Raw genomic sequence first — 17,805 nt, forward strand, 5'->3', positions numbered from 1 at the left:
AAATTGGAAGCGAGGGACGAAAACAGCTGGATCGGTTACAGCTCGGCGTCTGTCTTATCTGAACACAGTATGAACACTTATCAGTGTATAACTGGTTGACGTGTGGCTGCTGGGATTGGCCAAGACTCAGCAATTGTTACAGGCTCATCGTGCTCAGTTACTTGTTCAGTCTTGTCTACCTATAAAGTTAGGCTGCAGTTCATCCACAAGGACTCAAATACACAAGTATGGAGTCTTCTGCAGGCCGTATTTAGTTTGCTTTACCAGCTATGAATAAAACGTTTGGGTCCTGTTGTAAGGTTCAACCGTGTAAGAAACTGCCCAAATGTTTTTAAAGTGCTTTTCAACAATTTTGCATTCAGAAGCAACACGTAAGGAGTCTCATTGCTCCCAAATCCTGCATAGCACATGGAATTGTCAGTCTTGTTAATTTTAACCACCTGATGGACGTGAAGCAGTATCTTATTGTGAATTTTTGTTTTGTGTCGTTTAGTTTTTGAGACGGAGTCTTGCCCCGTGACTCAGGCTGGAGAGCAATGGCGAAATCTCGGCTCACTGCAACCTTCTCCTCCTGGGTTCAAGTGATTCTCCTGCCTCAGCCTCCTGAGTAGCAGGTATTACAGTCATCTGCCACTATGCCTGGCTAATTTTTCACATTTTTAGTAGACATGGGGCTTCACTATGTTGCCTAGGCTGGTCTCGAATGCCTGACCTCATGATCCACCCGCCTGGGCCTCCCAGAGTGCTAGGATTACAGACATGAGCCATCATGCCTGACCTCTCATTGTGGTTCTAATTCATTTCTCTACTGACCAATTATACTGACTATCCTTTCACAGGCTTATGAATTATGTGTTTATTTTATTTGCTATAGTATCTGTTCTAATATTTTTCTCACTTTTAAAATTGGTTATTTTCTTATCATCGAATTATAAGTACTTCCTATCATTGGACTATATATTTTGCATATATATCTTTGATCAGATCTAGACTTTGCAGGCATCTGTTCTTCCTCTTTAGCTTGTCACAACTTTGAGAATCAGTTGATCATATATATGTGTGTGTGTGTATATATATATATATACACACACACACACACATATAATATATATGTGTATATATTTCTAGACTCTTAATTCTGTTCCATTGATCTATTTGTATATCCTTTTTTTGGTTGTTGTTTTTTTTTCTGTGACAGAGTCTCGCTTCGTTGCCCAGGCTGGAGTGCAGTGGCACAATCTTGGCTCACTGCAACCTCCGCCTTCCAGGTTCAAGCAATTCTCCTGCCTCAGCCTCCTGAGTAGCTGGGATTACAGGCGTGCACCACCACACCTGGCTGATTTTTGTATTTTTAGTAGAGACTGGGTCTCACCATGTTTGCCAAGCTGGTCTCAAACCCTTATCTCAGGTGATCTGTCCACCTTGGCCTCCCAAAGTGCTGGGATTACAGACATGAGCCACTGTGCCTGGCTCTATTTGTGTATGCTTATGCCAAAACCACACTATTTTGATTACTGTCATTTTATTTTAAGCTTTGAAAACAGTTTGTATAATTCTACAAGTTTTACTTTTTTCAAGGTTTTGTGTTGTTTATTCAAATTTCTTTGTACTTCCAAGTGCTGATTTCAGTCTTCTGTGCACACTCCACTGCCTGCAGTCAGCTGCTGTTGTTTTATGTGTGGTTACTATTTGGAAGCATTAATCTGAAAAGATTCACTCAGCCTTTGGCAGAAGCAGCCTCACCAGAGTCTTGAAGGCAGCTGCTGTTATTATGGACTCCGTAATACCTAAGGAGGATGAAAACAACTTTTTCAAGAAGATTCGAAATGGCCGTAACTGTTTGTTTTCTCCAGCAAAGGCACCTGCCTTTCAGTCAGTCATCACTAATGATCATGGAACCTCAAAACAAAACACAATGCCACACATAACTATTTTTAACCCACAAAAGCAAAGAAAAAAATAAAAGCAAGATTAGCAGAGATAGGAAGAAAATATCAGCTAAGAGAAAGAAAACTCGCAAATTATCCATAGGAAAAAAACAGTTCAATCCACTTTCTTTGAACACCTAAAATGTGAAAGTACTCTGAGACGTTTTAAGATGAGCCCAAACAGGACCTTCGTTCTCATAAATCCTCATATTCAGTAGAATTGTTAAGAGAAGCCCAAAAGCACATTGATATGCTAAATGACATTTCAATTAAAAATCAGATGTTTATCTGATAAAAATAACGTGAACAGTTATGGCATTTTCATAACTGTGAATTTATCTTATGGTTGTTCAATACTTCTCAAGTGGGTAGAAATCCAATGGACAAAAAGAAAATGCATAGATACCTGAAATCCCAAGGTGGATAGATATGCCCAAGTGAAAAGCTCTCCTCCAGGAAACATGCATTTCTCCGAGTCAAATAAATTACAACGCTATGATTTCATTGCATCCCCTGCTTGGCCCATTGTATTAATTACAACAGCCTCACAAGCTTTCTTATGGGCCAATTACTGTAAAGTCACTAAGTCTTAACCACAGTTAAAAGGATTGAGTACATGTGACTTCTCTAGCTCCTTTGTGAGTTATATCCACTCAAGCACTTCCGAAGATCTTTTCACAGAAGCGTGCTTTTATCTATAGTCTGTTGATTATGAATTTATTTTGTCTCACTGAGCAAGTATGAGCCAGATTTGTGTATGAAAAAGTGGAAAATCATATTTTAAAAAATGTTTTTTATTGCAAAACATGCGTTAAGTCCAATGGGAGAATACAAAAATAAGATGGCCCAGTATAGGAAGTGAGTGTGATGTGCATTACTGGAGTGGCCATTTCTCTGGGGTCCAGGAAAGGGAAGACAGATTCATGTGGAGCTCAGGTGCTAGTACCTGTGAATTTGCCCAAGGCTCTGGTCACTTCAACTGAACTGGGAAACCTCAGTGTAAGAAATGAAATCGTGAGTGTTCTGAGGGAAGGAAAATGAAGTCTGAGTAATGATGACATCTGGATGCGGTAAGCACCAGGCCAGTCCCCTGGAGGATAAAAACTGCTAATTGACCTACAAGGATAGAAGGAAAGGTGAAATCGAAGCCAGCTTGGTTCTTCCCAGCATGCACTAACGAAGGGCTCTGGGGCGATACCGTGGACATTCTGAGAGACTGACCTTTGACATCATTATTATCCTCCCCACCCCCATGGCCACTGAGGAGACTCAGAACCACGCTGGGAACAAAGCATAGCCTGGTGGGGCTCTCAGTGTCCAAACAAAGGCTGGAGATTGTGACTTCAGCTCTGAACCTGGAAGATCAGGGTCCGCACAACCAGTTCCTTTGAAAACTCTGTTTAGCCCTAAGGTGATAATGTGTTCCTTCTCTTTGATCCAGGTCGACTTACTCATCCTAATGAGAGATGCTGGGAGTGTGAAGTCCGGATTTTCTGAAACTTGTGGTCGGTAAGTATGAACTCCTGAGAGAAACAGAGCATTCAAAGTTAAGAATCTCCATAAAATGCGGTTTAACGCATCAATGATGATATAAGGGAAAACTAGAAACACAATAATCTACAGTTTCTAATTCTTCAAAATATTGTAAAGGTACACTCTTCACTGAGGTTCCATGTTTGAATATAACTCATTCATTAATACGCTCAATACATAGTTTCCTTGCAGTTACTGCGTGACAAGCTCTGGTCTCGGCAGTGCAGAGACAGTGATAAGCAAATTAGATGCTTCCTCCTCTCCGGGAGCTTATTTTCTAGTGAGAGGAGATGGCACACAAAAAAATAAATGAGGCTGTTATGAAACAGTGGATGTTGTAACCATTCAGGCTTTCTCCTAAATTTTGGGTTGTTCAACTAACTTCCCAAAGGATAAGATTGAACTCTTGGCCCACGTGTGGTTGGGGTGAATCCAAATCACGAGTTCTGACCAATACATTACGAGCCAGACTTTTGTGTCTCCCTTCCAGGCAAGAGCATTTTATTGCCAGCACAAAACTTCTCAAGCCTCTCTCTGCCTTAGTTCCAGCCCGGTTCATGAAGGGGCTAACCCTGCTCTTTCAGACGTCTGAGCTACTACAATGGAGAGAGCCTTCCCACTGGCCTCAGCAGACCCATAGCAAGAGAAAAATCTCTGTTGTTTAAATCCGTGGGGCATTTGCCATCACAGAGTAAATTAGCCCGTGGTGACTGCTGCGGAGGTATGCAGAGATGAAGGTACAATGAGGTAAAGTGATGGTGACAGTGATAATTTAAGTTGAGTAATGAAAGAAAATGTCTCTGGGGAAGTAACATCAAAAGAGGACAAGAATCAATGCTCCAGACTAGGGAGACAGCAAGGGCAAAATCTACTCTCTTAGCGATAGTCACTGATACATCGGTATTAACTGTAGTCACCATGATGTACAATAGATCTCTTGAACATACCACTCCTGTTTAAATGAATGTTTTTACCCTTTGACCAATTGTTGGCATCCGGCACGTCTGCCAGGGGACTACTGACCTGCTGGAGTCCCCGAGACCGCCAACGTAGATGTCTCGTTCAACCTGAGGGAGAGAGTGTGCAGAAGTGAAAGAAAATAGAAAAGCGGAGTCTGGAGGGCTGGCTTAGGCTATGTCCAAGCAGCAATTTTATTTTTGCAATATGTTTTCTTATATACTTTTCTGAAGTCAAAGTTGTTTACACCAGATCAACGTACTTAAGTTACCGTAAGCAAGTTACGCCCACTAAGTTACGCCCAGTAAGTTAATCCCATTAAGTAGGTTACGCCCAATAAGTAGGTTACTTTCAGTAATTAGGTTACGCCCAATAGATCAATGTAAGTAAGTTACAGTCACACCCAGTAAGCTATGGGAAGTAAGTTACAGTTATGCCCTGTAAACTATGGTAAGTAAGTTACAGTTACACCCAGTAAGTTATGGTAAGTAAGTTACCAAGTGTAAATACTTAAGTTAATATTTTACAATGAAGGTAACAAGGGTCCAAAATGAATACAAGCAATAAACCATAAGAAGCCAAAAGTGGACACATTGCCTCCCAAGTCCTCATATCCATAAAGTAATGTCTGTTAATTATTTAGAATAATATAGTCCCTCTCTCGGTTCCTGCTTTCCCTCAGCTCGACTCTTCCAACCAGGGATCTGTGTCTGGGCTCAAGCTCACTGTATGGCGAGGCCCATCTCCCAGGGGCCTCACACAGGAGCGATGCCCACAGATTCCCTCAACCAACATCTTCCCAACTCCTCATCCCAGCCCCTGGTGACCAGCATGCTACTCGCAACTCTTAGGGCTTTGACTTTTTAGATTCCACATATTAGTGAGATTTGGAATCAACCTAAGTGCCTAAGTATGCATCAGTGAATGAATGGATAAAGACAGTGTGGTATTTACACGATGAAATATGATTTAGTATTTTTTAAAGGAAATTATATTATTTTTAACAAGATTGACCAATCTGGAGGACATTATACTAAGTGTAATAAGCCAGGCACACGAAGACAAATCCCATCTGATCTCTTTTCAGTTTTGATTATGTCTTTTTTTTTGGTGGGGGGGTGATGGAATTTCGCTCTCGTTACCCAGGCTGGAGTGCAATGGCGCAATCTCGGCTCACCGCAACCTCCGCCTCCTGGGTTCAGGCAATTCTCCTGCCTCAGCCTCCCAAGTAGCTGGGATTACAGTCATGCGCCACCATGCCCAGCTAATTTTTTGTATTTTTTTAGTAGAGACAGGGTTTCACCATGTTGACCAGGATGGTCTCGATCTCTTGACCTCGTGATCCACCCACCTTGGCCTCCATCTTTTTTGAGCATAGAATTTTTAATTTGCTAATACCCAGTTTATTTAGTCTTTGGTTTGTTGTTTGAGTGTTTGTTATCATAGCTAATAAAATAATTACCTAATCCAGGTTTATGGAGATATTTCATCTATGCTTTCTTTCTTTTTAAAAAAATTAAGGTGGAAAGCACATACATAATATTAATTTTTTGGTGGCGTTTAGTTCATTCTGATTGTTTTACAACCCACCTTTATCTAGCTTCAAAACATTGTCATCACCCCCAGAAGAAAACTTCATGCCCACTAAGTGATCACTCCCCGAACCCCTCTTCTTGGAGCTGCTGGCAACCACCAATCAGTTTACTGTCTCTATGGATTCATCTGTCCTGGATATTTCATATAAATAAAATCAGTCATAAAATATGTGACCTTCTGTGTCCTCTTTTACATAGCATAGCATTTGCAAGGTTGAGCCACGTTGCTGCATGTACAGCATTCATTTCTTTTTGCAGTTAAATAGGATTACATTGCATGATATACCATATTGCACTTTTCCATTCAGTAGTTGATATGCATTCAGGTTGTTTCCATAGCAGCTATTACAAACAGTGCTGCGATGACTATTTACGCACGGGTGTTTGGTTCTGAATTATTTTGCATATATACCTAGAACTGGAGTGTGGGTCATACAGTAATTTTATGTTTAAATTTTCCGGCAACTATCAAACCGATTTCCACATTGCCTGCATTTTTACAGTCCCATTTGCTATATATAAAGAATATAATTTTTTCACATCCTCTAATTATTTTCCTTATTTTTTATTATAACCGTCGCAGTGGGTGTCAAATGGTATCTCATTGTGGTTTTGATTTGCATTTTCCTACTGACTAATGATTGCAAATATCTTTTCCATGAGCTTGTTGGCCACCTGTGTATCTTTGAACGAATGTCAATTCAAGTCCTTTACACATTTTTTTGAAATTGGATTGTTTGCCTTTTGTTGTTGCTGTTGAATTGCTAGAGTCCTTTATATATTATGGATTATGAACCCTTATCCAACGTGTGATTTGAATATACTTTCTCCTATTCTGTAGGTTGCCTTTTCAATTTTTTGATAATGTACATTGATGCAGAAAAGTTTGAAAATTTGGTAAAATCTAACATCTAATTTCCTTTTATTGCTTGTGTTTTTGGTGTCATATCCAAGAATTCATTTCTAAATCGAATTCATAAATATTTACCTCCATATTTTCTTCTAAGAGTTGTACGGTTTTAGCTCTTATATTTCTATTGCTGAGTTTTGAGTTAATTATTGTATTTGCTGTGGGGTAGCCGTTCAATTACATTTTTTGCATGTGAATAGTCGCTTTCTTTAGCACACACTGATTATTTTTTAAGTACCATCTTATGTCTTGAAAAGTGTCCTACAAATCACAACAGAATACACCATCAGTGCTGTTTTTAAGACGTTCTGAGTTGCATACAACATTTAGCATAACTAATTACCTAAAGAGCATGAAGATGTATTGGTGGATTCTCCCATAAGAAGGTACCAGAACTGACTTACTCCACACATCAGTGCTCCTCCTTCTGAGAATATTGTGACTGCTCCCTCTGCCTTTGAATGTTAACAAGTCAGGAAGTACCGCACACGGTATATCAGAAGCATTGAGCTCGGTTTCTGACACTGCAGTGCAATATTTATAGCAATAACATATACGTTTGCTATTTATTATCTCTGTGATTTTCCCTTAGTCACTTAACCTCTCTTAGCCAGGGTACCAACGATATGAATTCTCAGGTTTTGTGAAGATTTAACTATCTCTCACTTTCCTGAATTCATCACTTGGTTATCTCAGATTACGGTAAGAGAAAAAGGCTCTAAGCACCAACAAGTGACATACATTTACTGATGGGCATAAATAAAAATCCTTTCTCGAGTGAGATACAGCCGCATTTCTTCAATTCTGTCTGATCCTAACATGAGATTTTTATGGTAGACTAGAATACCATCTGCAAATAATGCCCACTTACTCTTTTTTCCTGGAATCTCTATTAGTTAGGTTTTGTTCCTTACTCAACCATCCAAAAACTTAACTTAAAAGAAAAATCAATCAACCGTCAAGCAGCGGGCCAGGCTGTGGCATGGGTGAGTGCAGCTGCGTCCAGCAAAGGGATAGCCCAACTGAGTGCAGCCAGAATTACAGAGCTACACATTACATGTCAAATAGACATTTGCTCCTCTAGGCCTCTATGTTTGGGGTGGTTTGTTAGGGAGCAAAAGCAAATGATACACAGATCAGAAAACTCAGTTCATTTCCATGTATTATTTCTTTGACTAGCTATTCAGTGAAATGGCAGGGTAGAGATATGAGTGGATTTTCTAGTCTTGCTTCTGACTTTGATTTTTTTATTAGGTGTGGTGATCATACTATGTTTCTTGGAGATATTGCCCCAAATTAATAAAACTTCCTTTTATTCCTATGTAATGAGTAGGGTTTTTTTTCATAAGTTAGAAGCTTAAATAGAGACTGTCCTTACTCTTTAAGCACTGATCAGTCACTTATGGACAAATGAAAAACTTCTCTAAGCAAACACTTTGGGAGCATGTTAAGGAGTTAACAATGGAAAAAAACACAAGTTATTAAAAAATGGTTCAAACATAATACAGGAGAGCACCAGATCGAATGAGGCACATTAACGTCATGAACTCAAGCTCAATGGATATGCAGAGAAAAACTTGAGTTTGGCTTAAAAAAATATTGGGAGACAGAAAAGAAGCACCTAATGAGATTGCAGCAAGAACAAAATCAAAGCCTGAGACAAAAATGGCAACAGCTGTTGGCAAGCCTGCCAAGACAATACTGTACGTTATTCTTCCCAGGCCGTAAGAAGACCATTTTCCTTAGAACACTTTGAAGCTACAATGAAGCCATGAGTCTGTCTACTGACTAGTTAAATGTGGGTAAAGTTAATATAAGCTACTTCCAGGCTTGAAAAAATTCTGTGAAATCTTCCAGCCTTTTTGTTCCGCCTTCAAGAGGGCATGCTGGCAAGCATAGATTCTGGACGTTACAGCCTCAGACAGAAGGGCTCAGTCCCCTGAGTCACACTTTGGAGGAAGCTGCCCCGGGAAATCCATCCATGTCTCATTAGATTCTGTGCAATGCCTCGGATTTGAGAATTGCAACACTGTCTCTCGTTAATGACCTGGGCTAATGAGAGTCCAGTGGTTTAAATATCCCTGTGAATTCCTTTGTGACCAGCCATTCTGTGCTTTGCCCAGTGGCCTAGAATCCTACTTCTCTCCTCTCCATGATCAAAGACAGCATTCATTTTTGAATCTTTTCCACTTTCTGTGAAGGGTGATGTACCCGTTGTAAGAAACCTGCAACCCATCAAGATTATTGAATAACAGGATCATAACACGTATGCTAAAAGAGTATTTAAAAGTAAAAGGTGGAGAACATGTTAGCTCTAGGGAACATAGCTGAGTCGCAGCACCAGAGTGTGTCAGCAGCCGCACATCCATGCTGCTCCGCAGCAACCTCAATTCTTGCAGAATAAAGAAAGAATCTGCCCGAGGGGCATAAGGCAGAGTGAGACAGAGGCAAGCTTTAGAGCAGGAGTGGACGTTTGTTAAAAAGCTTTAGAGCAGGGATGAAAAGAAGTAAAGCACACTTGGAAGAGGGTCAAGTGGGCGACTTGCAAAATCCAGTGCACCGTTTGACCTTTGGCTTGGGGCTTTTTGTGTTGGCATGCTTCTGGGGTCTCTGTCTCTTTCCCCTGATTCTTCCCTTGGGACTAGAATGCTTTAGTCTGTTGCATGAGAGTTAACAGGCCTGTGATACTGTTGGTTACAGCAGGAAGCTAGTCAGACATAAGCAGGGGAAAGGAGGGGCCGCCACCCACAGGAATGTCAGGTGCCCACCGGATGATGGTTGGGCGGTCACACTGTCCTTCTAAGCGCCGTCCCATGCGCAGAGGCTTGCTAGCGCTTGAGAGGGGCCGTCGGCGCAGTGTCTTTTCGGAAGTTGTGCACATGTTCACTTTAGGCGCTTTTCCCTTAGCGGTGTCCCTAGGGGAAGGTCACAGACCAGTTAAATGTCACCATTTTGCCTCCTCGTGTGCATGCTAAAGCTCACTCATCCAACCCCTGAGATCTCACTGGGAAGCTGCTGATCATGGTTCCGTGTTTTTCACCTATTGGAAGATTGCCTTTCCCTGGAGCCAGCTGTGACCAATTATTATTTTGGAGAGACAGGTGTAACAACTGCCTGGGTATCGCCTGATGGTCTCCTGACATTCCTGGGGGTGACAGTGCCCCCCATCCCTGCCCATGTCTGACTACTTACCTCCTCTAACAAATAGACAAAGGCTTTCTAGTCCCAAGAAGACAAAAACATAGTTTACTCATCATCATTAGGTAATGGAATTTAGGCTTCCTGAGGTTTCAACACCAAATACAAATTTAAACCGAATTAAAAACCTATTTGCAGCCACGCTAAAGGGAGAGAAAACAAGGCTACTCAGGATCGCTTTAACTCTTGAGGGTCTTCAGATCATTTGCTTTCCTTTCCCTCGAAAATCCTCATAACTTCTGCTGGGAGAATGACATATCTTTAAAGCCAATCAAGAAACAAACAAGCAAAACAATAAATAACCTTATAATCAATGAAACTACCAAATCATATGAGACAAAATAATTCCATCCACCAACCTCAATGTACCACTGGTCTGACACAGAAAAATAGAACAATTGAAGGGGCTTTTGCAACACTGAAAATTTCACATTTCAATGGCATTATTATTCAAAGTAAAAATAATACTCCTATGGGATTTCAGGAGTAATTTCCACAGCCATTCATGCCTCCGATGTCAAATTTTCAATGCATATTGAAAAGTGCATATAGCTCATATTCCTTCAGGCTAGAAATTATGAATTCAGAAGGAGAGTGACGTAAGACTAATCGCCCTGTACTGATTACAACGGAAAAATATGTTTCTTGGTGAAACTATTTCAGCTCACCCAAGAGCACACTGCTGGCAAATGACAGGGACGAGATTTAATCCCTAATCTTCTAATACCACACAATCTTTACTTATAACCAATGCACAAAGCAATAATATACTAACTCTCTAATACATTAATAGAATAAGACACTAATAATATCATACAGTATAATCATACACTACAATCAAGCAGGCATCACAGCTTATTTTGCACCCATGCTCTCTCTACCTGCTCCTTGTTGCCCAAATATGTTTTTTAAGACAAACAGGTCTCGTATATTGGAGACGCCATACACTTTCCAGAGTCATATTCTAGTTCTCTTTACTTCTATAAACCTGCTGACACTCCCCTGAAACTCACACCAAGTCACACATAACCACACATACACACTCATGCATACTCATTCATTTCTGTTCTCATCAATTTTAATTTTCTTCCCAACACTTTAAGTGAATAGCAGGTGGAGCTTTTAATTGGAAACTAGTAGGAAAAAAATGCAGGAGAGTTAACAGGCCTGTTATTGATAACACATAGTACTGTTGTTGGTTATTAGAATTAGTGCTGGAGGAAAGAGAGGCTTGGAGAAGTTCCATTTGCAGTAAGTGGTGTGGTACAAGAAGCCATGGAGTAGCTGTGTGAGGACCCTAGTGAAAGCCCACCTGCTAACGTCACTAGAGTTAGTGCCCGCCTGTAGAGCTGGGTATTTGCTCTTCCCCCTGCCTGCCAAGCTTGTGGATCCTCCAAAGCTTGTGGATCTCACTATTTCTTTTCATTCAGTTTCCACCCAAATGTACCACCCTCAGAGAGACTTTCCCCGATGCCTCCCCCTTGGGCAGAGGCACCATGCACAGGCCACAGCAACTGTCTCAATTGTGTTCTTATTTGCATCCTACCATTTCACTCAGTTCAACTACCTTATTTCTTTCACGTGTGTGCCTACTGTCTGCCTTCTCTACTAGAATAGGAACTCCTGCTGATCAGGAATTGTGTCCAATTCTACTTCGTACTGTATTCCTATTAGCTTCAACAGTCCCTAGCAAACAGGAGGCACTCAAGTCATATTTGAAATAAAAAAAGGAACCCACTTGTTTTACAGATAATTACGCCAAGGTCTGGAAATGTCAAATAATTTGTCCAAGGCCACTTGGCTACCTAGTGTCAGAGCTGGGACTCGACCACTGGCTGCTGGTGTGTTTAGCCTCTGAGCTAAAGCCTGAGTTTGGTCTCTCCAGTGGGAGAGACTCCGGACACTTGGGGTTCTTGATGCTGGGTTTAACCCAACCTGGATGATTTGGAGACACACAGGGTGGCAAAGATAATATGTTTCTCACAGCCAAGTTTTGAAACCCATTCACATGTCGACATGTATATATATATATATATGACAACTACATATATATATGTATACATATATATGTGTGCCAAATATATATATATATGGCACAAATATGTGATGTCCAGAAGAGTGTTTCCAGCCTGGGCAACATGGTGAAACTTCATCTCTACAAAAAAATACAAACACTAGACAGGTATGATAGTGTGTGCCTGTGGTCCCGGCTACTTGGGAGGCTGAGTTAGGAGGATTCTCTGAGCCTGGGAGGTTGAGGCTGTGGTAAGCCATAACTGCACCACTGCACTCTAGCTGGACAAAAGAGTAAAACCCTGTCTAAGAAAAGAAAAAAGAAATAATCTCTTTTTTTGCCAATGACATTAATAAATTATAAAATAATTCCACAGCAAAGGGCCCTACCTAGGATTGTCAGTAAACAATACCAAATTTCCGTAAATGAGATACTGCATTATAGAAATATCAGCACTCTTTTCCATAACAAAATCACTATAATTAAGCCAGAGCTTCTCTGGCTTACTTAATTATTAAGGCTGATTATTAATTTGGGAATTGGATTAACATTCTTACAGTCTTGTCTGGAAATCAACTCCAAAACTCATGCTCAGGGCAACTGAGTAACTAAAGGCAATTACAGTGCAACACCTGTGGAAAGTGCAAAGCTGCCTGGTGCTCCCCACACATGCGGAGTGCACCCCATGTGCACCCCACACCCCACACATGCGGAGTGCACCCCATGTGCACCCCACACCCCACACATGCGGAGAGCACCCCATGTGCACCCCACACCCCACACATGCGGAGAGCACCCCATGTGCACCCCACACCCCACACATGCGGAGAGCACCCCATGTGCACCCCACACCCCACACATGCGGAGAGCACCCCATGTGCACCCCACACCCCACACATGCGGAGAGCACCCCATGTGCACCCCACACCCCACACATGCGGAGAGCACCCCATGTGCACCCCACACCCCACACATGCGGAGAGCACCCCATGTGCACCCCACACCCCACACATGCGGAGTGCACCCCATGTGCACCCCACACCCCACACATGCGGTGCGGATGTATGCTGAGGTTGTACTGAATCATGAAAAACAGAAATGCCAAATGTGGGTGAAGGGGAAAAGGAAAGAAAAGCACACTGCCATGTGTGTTTCTATGCAACTGTCTTGCATGCTCTGGTCATGTACCCCAAAACCTAAAATCCAATAAAAAATTTAAAAAAAGAAAAACAGAAAGTCACCACTTCAACAGTCACTGAGCACCTGCTCAGGGCCAGGCCTTGCGGTAGATGCGTGTATACCAGGGTGACACCTCCCTGACGCTAAGGAGCCCACATGCCCATGGAAGGACCTTTGCTAAAAAGCATAGACTTCCCTTGGGGCAGTGACAAGCCACAGTCTGTATCAGAGAGGATCTAGAGCAGTTTCAACCCATGAAACATTTAAACCAGTTATGGGCACACCCAGAGAGAGCCTGGCTACTTCCTGCCCATCTCCCAATCCAAAAGCTCAAGAGGAAGGTGGCCTGTTCCAAGCAGACCTTTGGCCTTCTGGAGCGAGTCAGAGAAAAGCCCACAGACTTCAATCATCTCTCGTCTCACAGCAGCCCAAGGCTCGGCGATGTCCTGCTCCAAGCAGATGTGACCCCTGGCTGGGAAGGATTTTAGTTGCTATCAGGTTAATATTATTTACCATTAGCTTTGGGGCAACCTTTTGAATGGTTGGATATTAACAGAGCCTTTCCTAGGACAAGGATAAAAGGAATAAATTGCCTTTCACTCACCATCTGTGTAAGCCCATTCCCCCCAGCAGCAAGAAGCTTGACGCAGGTCATGACTCCAGAGCTTCCTGTCAAGCCAGGGATTGCTGACACCCCAAGGACTCTGTGATGAGTCACTGCATATTCCTTCTGTTATCTCTCTCCAAATGTGCAGTCATGGAGTCCCAAAGACAGTCCGTCCAGGCAATCACCATCCTAAATAGAAAATATATAACAGAAATAAAACCGATTTTATAAATGAAAAATGTAAGACGTTATCAGCACAAAGAGGGGGAAATCTATAAACGACGAACGGCATGCTTAGGGAGAAGAAATGCACATCACACTGTGAACACACCCCTACTGCCATCCGTTTCAACTGAGGCAGTAAAAGGATGCAGCAATTCAGACCACGATATGAATTCCTACCCAGTCTCAAGGGGTGGTCGGCTAATGGAGGACTATGAACATTGCACGTTTAAAATATCCTGCCACTAATGAAAACCCATTTGCTTCACAAGTAGGATTTGAGTAAAGTAGTCGGGGTCAGGAGAGGATCAGAAGTATCAAGTAGAAGCCTCATTTAGCTCAGAAGTAGTTCAATTGCTTTTTAGTGCACTTAATATTTGGAAGATAAATTCTTACTCTGTAACCTTTAAGGCAGTTGGAAGTTTCAACGAGCCTAGCTTTCTAGGTTTTTGGGTCCCAACCTCCATCCCTAAACTTAGCTATTCAACTCATTAGCATGGACCCTTGGGTCTTGGGCATGAGGTTTTGTGCATAACTCAACTGGGAACAGAAACAAACCGACATGATTGTATAACACTGCTATGGACGGCATACTTCCGTCCTCCCTCCATCAACGTTTATGTCGAAGCCTTCAACGCCAACATGACTCTATTTGGAGAAAAGGTCTGTGAGGAGGTTGTAAAGATGAAATGAGGTGATAAGGATGTGGTGCTAATCCAAAGAGACATCAGAGTCCTCTCTGTCTGAGCCTGCACCAAGGAAAGGCCAAGTGAGGACACAGTAAGATGGTGACCACCTAAAGCCAAGAAAAGAGCCTTTAGAATAAAACCCATCTTGACAGCATCTTGATCTTGGACTTCCCAGTCTCTAGAGCTGTGAAAAAGAAATTCCTGTTATTTAGGCCACCCAGACTGTGGTATTTTGCTATGGTAATCTGACCACACTAATATAAGTAAATAAATGGAAGTGTATGAGCAGTGGATCAATCAAGTTTTATTCCAAGGAAAAGACACCAAATAGCACTGGTGATTACCATCCTCAGGTGTTTCTATAGAAAAGTATTGATAAGTCTCTATCACACAGGTAGACATACCAGCATGTACTCAGGGTTTAGTGGTCACAGATAGAGACTGTTCAACTACCCACCTCACCCACTCTTCTCTTGGGTGATGGCTACTTACTATTTAGCTATCCTCACCTAACCTCTTCCAAAAAGCCATTTTTAGCCTCCTATTCACCATCCTATCTCCCTGTCTAGTGCCTTTAAAATGTCCTGTATTTTCCTTCAAAATACCTCTGAAAGGCATAATTAATTATCTAGGTAATCCTGTCTTTATAGTTCCAACATCAAATATGTCCGTGAGGAGGATGAGAACTGCACCTGTCTTTTTCACCACAGTGCTCACAGCCCAGCACAGGACCTTATAAAGAGTAACTACTTAAGGAAATGTAGACATACATGCACATAACACATACGTACACAAAAACACACACAACCTCATATAAATAGTCTAAATAAAACTTAATAGAAAAATCTAAAGGGTGAAATTTTTAAATTTAGGTTAGTTTTAGCCAATTTAGCATTATTTTTCCTTTCTTCTTACAGCAGCATGTCAACTTTTGCATTGGGAACTTATTCATTCTACACTTTGGTCCCTGTGGTTGAGATGGAGCTGACTGATCTGCAATTCCAGGGGTTGTCATGTGAGCCAGCCAGGCCAATCAACATATTCCTTTCTGCTGGTCCTAGTGATTGGTTCAGGGATGGGCACATGACCAAGCCTGGGCCAATGAGCTTTAAGCTGAGGCTTTCCTGAACTCATTGGGAAAGAGAAGCTTCCTTTTCTTTGGTGATTGCAGAATGGATAAGACAAAAGCCTAGAGGTGCTGGCAGTCATCTTGCTACCCCCATGGAAACTAATGAAGCTAACACAAAACTCAAAGACAGATAAGCAGATTCCCGATGAGATTATTATAGCACTTAGATCCAGCTATGCCTGAGGTTAGATGCACCCTTGAATTTGTTTTGTGAGTTATTTTTTTCCTTTATGGATTAATTCCTTTGAAATGGGTTTCTGTTTCCTAAACAAAAGTACACAGTAAAACACCAGTGAAGGGAACATGAGACCAGTGTGCACATAATAAGGCCACCTTGTGCACATAATAAGGACAAAACGACTTTAGAATTAAATGGAAAAAGACTTTTCAGAAGAGGCTGGAACTGGGCTGGAGTTGAAGGGTGGGTGGGATTTGTATCAGCAGACAGAGGAGCAGGACATATGAGGGGCAAGAAGAACAGCACAGAGAGTTCAAGGACCAAGGCAGGGAGCTGCTTTCCTGACTCAAGGTGAGGACAGCAGTGAGATGCAAAGGAAGAAGGTGAGGTGGGCCTGGCAGCGCCGGGAGGAAATGCCCTGGATGTAAGGGCTGGGATGAGATTTGAGGTTCATGAGAGAAGAAAACAATAGAGTCAAAAGCACCTTTGGCAGGTGGTGGAAGAGGGCTGCTTACAAGCAGCTCTAGGATGAAGTTTGCAAACTGGAATGAAGATGAGCTTTCTGTTGCCCTGCATCAGTGTTTCTAAAGTGTCAACATTTAAAAATTGAGAGATTCTACCTCAAACTCACATGTCTGACTTCTCTTGAAACAATCAACAGAAGATGGTGTGATCTGGGCCCCACATCCCTCTGCAGCAACCGTCAGCAGAAGCTGAGGGAATCTCCCGGTTAGAGGGGTGTGGGCTCCCCAGGCCAGCACCAGCCCTCCAGTGTCATTACCTGTGATCAGCCTGGCCACAGTGAGCATGTGTGGGTCTGACCCTGACTGAGAGGAGCTCCTATTCCCATCAGACTCGCTGGCTCCAAATGCATCTCCCTGAATTCAGGGAGGACTCACAGCCCTGATTAAAGAAGGTCCGTAAGCCTCCCAGCTCTGGCTCTCCTGGTTACTGCCAGAGCCTTCTTTGCTGAGTATTCCAGTCTATCTTTGATATTATTTCTCACTGAAGTCACCTTCCTGAAAATCTTTATTATTCAAATGCATCAGAAAGCTCTTTGCAATAAACCGTCTTATAACTCAGATTATTCTGCGGGGGCAATGACGCATGCCTCTTCTCTCTTTTCTCTCTTTTTTTTGTTTTAGTTAATGAAAATTATAGGATGTGTGAACAAATTCATTTCATGAAGACAGAATTAAAGAAAGAAGCAGAATTTCTAAAATCCTTAAAAAACTTTCAGGAAACAAAAAACTTTTATGTTGAAGGATCTTTAGAAAAGAAAGAATTAAAAGATACAGAAAATGGCTAAGACTAGATTTGGTGAGAGTAAATTTCCAGCTCCTTCCTGGTCAATGCCTTGAGAGTGACCAACCTGTAGCTGGTCCTCAAAAGAAGTGGTTTCTCTTCAAACCAATGACACACACTGCTGATGCTGATCCCAGTGGCTGGGATTGGCTCAGTTTTCTTTCCTCCTTTGACTCTGTGCTGTGGGCTAAGAACAGGATGGCCCCAGATGCTCAGATGGCTGAGCAGTGCTGTTTGAGAATGAAGTACATTGAACTGCAGGAGATATGATGTGTTTGGCTTAATAATAATAAAATTTGTTTGCGGTAGCTTTAGAAAATTGTTCCCTGGTTAGCAAGACCTCAGGCAAGCAGACAGGGTA

General features: G+C 42.0%; 1 protein-coding gene across 3 annotated transcripts in view; it reads right to left on the reverse strand.

Annotated features, from left to right (window-relative positions):
• Positions 1-14,076, reverse strand: part of LOC118144390 (transmembrane protein 132B-like) — a 75,237-nt gene extending 61,161 nt beyond the window's left edge. For 2 of the 3 annotated variants that reach the window (XM_035258172.3, XM_078338141.1), the window contains exon 1: positions 13,919-14,076. In XM_035258172.3, coding sequence (XP_035114063.1) covers positions 13,919-13,969 — 51 coding nt within the window. In that variant the 5' untranslated portion in view covers positions 13,970-14,076. The remainder of the gene's footprint in view (positions 1-13,918) is intronic. The other variant, XR_004729189.3, reaches the window with a different exon arrangement.
• Positions 14,077-17,805: the final 3,729 nt, after the last annotated feature.

The sequence above is a fragment of the Callithrix jacchus genome, chromosome 9 (assembly GCF_049354715.1).
Source record: "Callithrix jacchus isolate 240 chromosome 9, calJac240_pri, whole genome shotgun sequence".
Classification (NCBI taxonomy): Eukaryota; Metazoa; Chordata; class Mammalia; order Primates; family Cebidae; genus Callithrix; species Callithrix jacchus.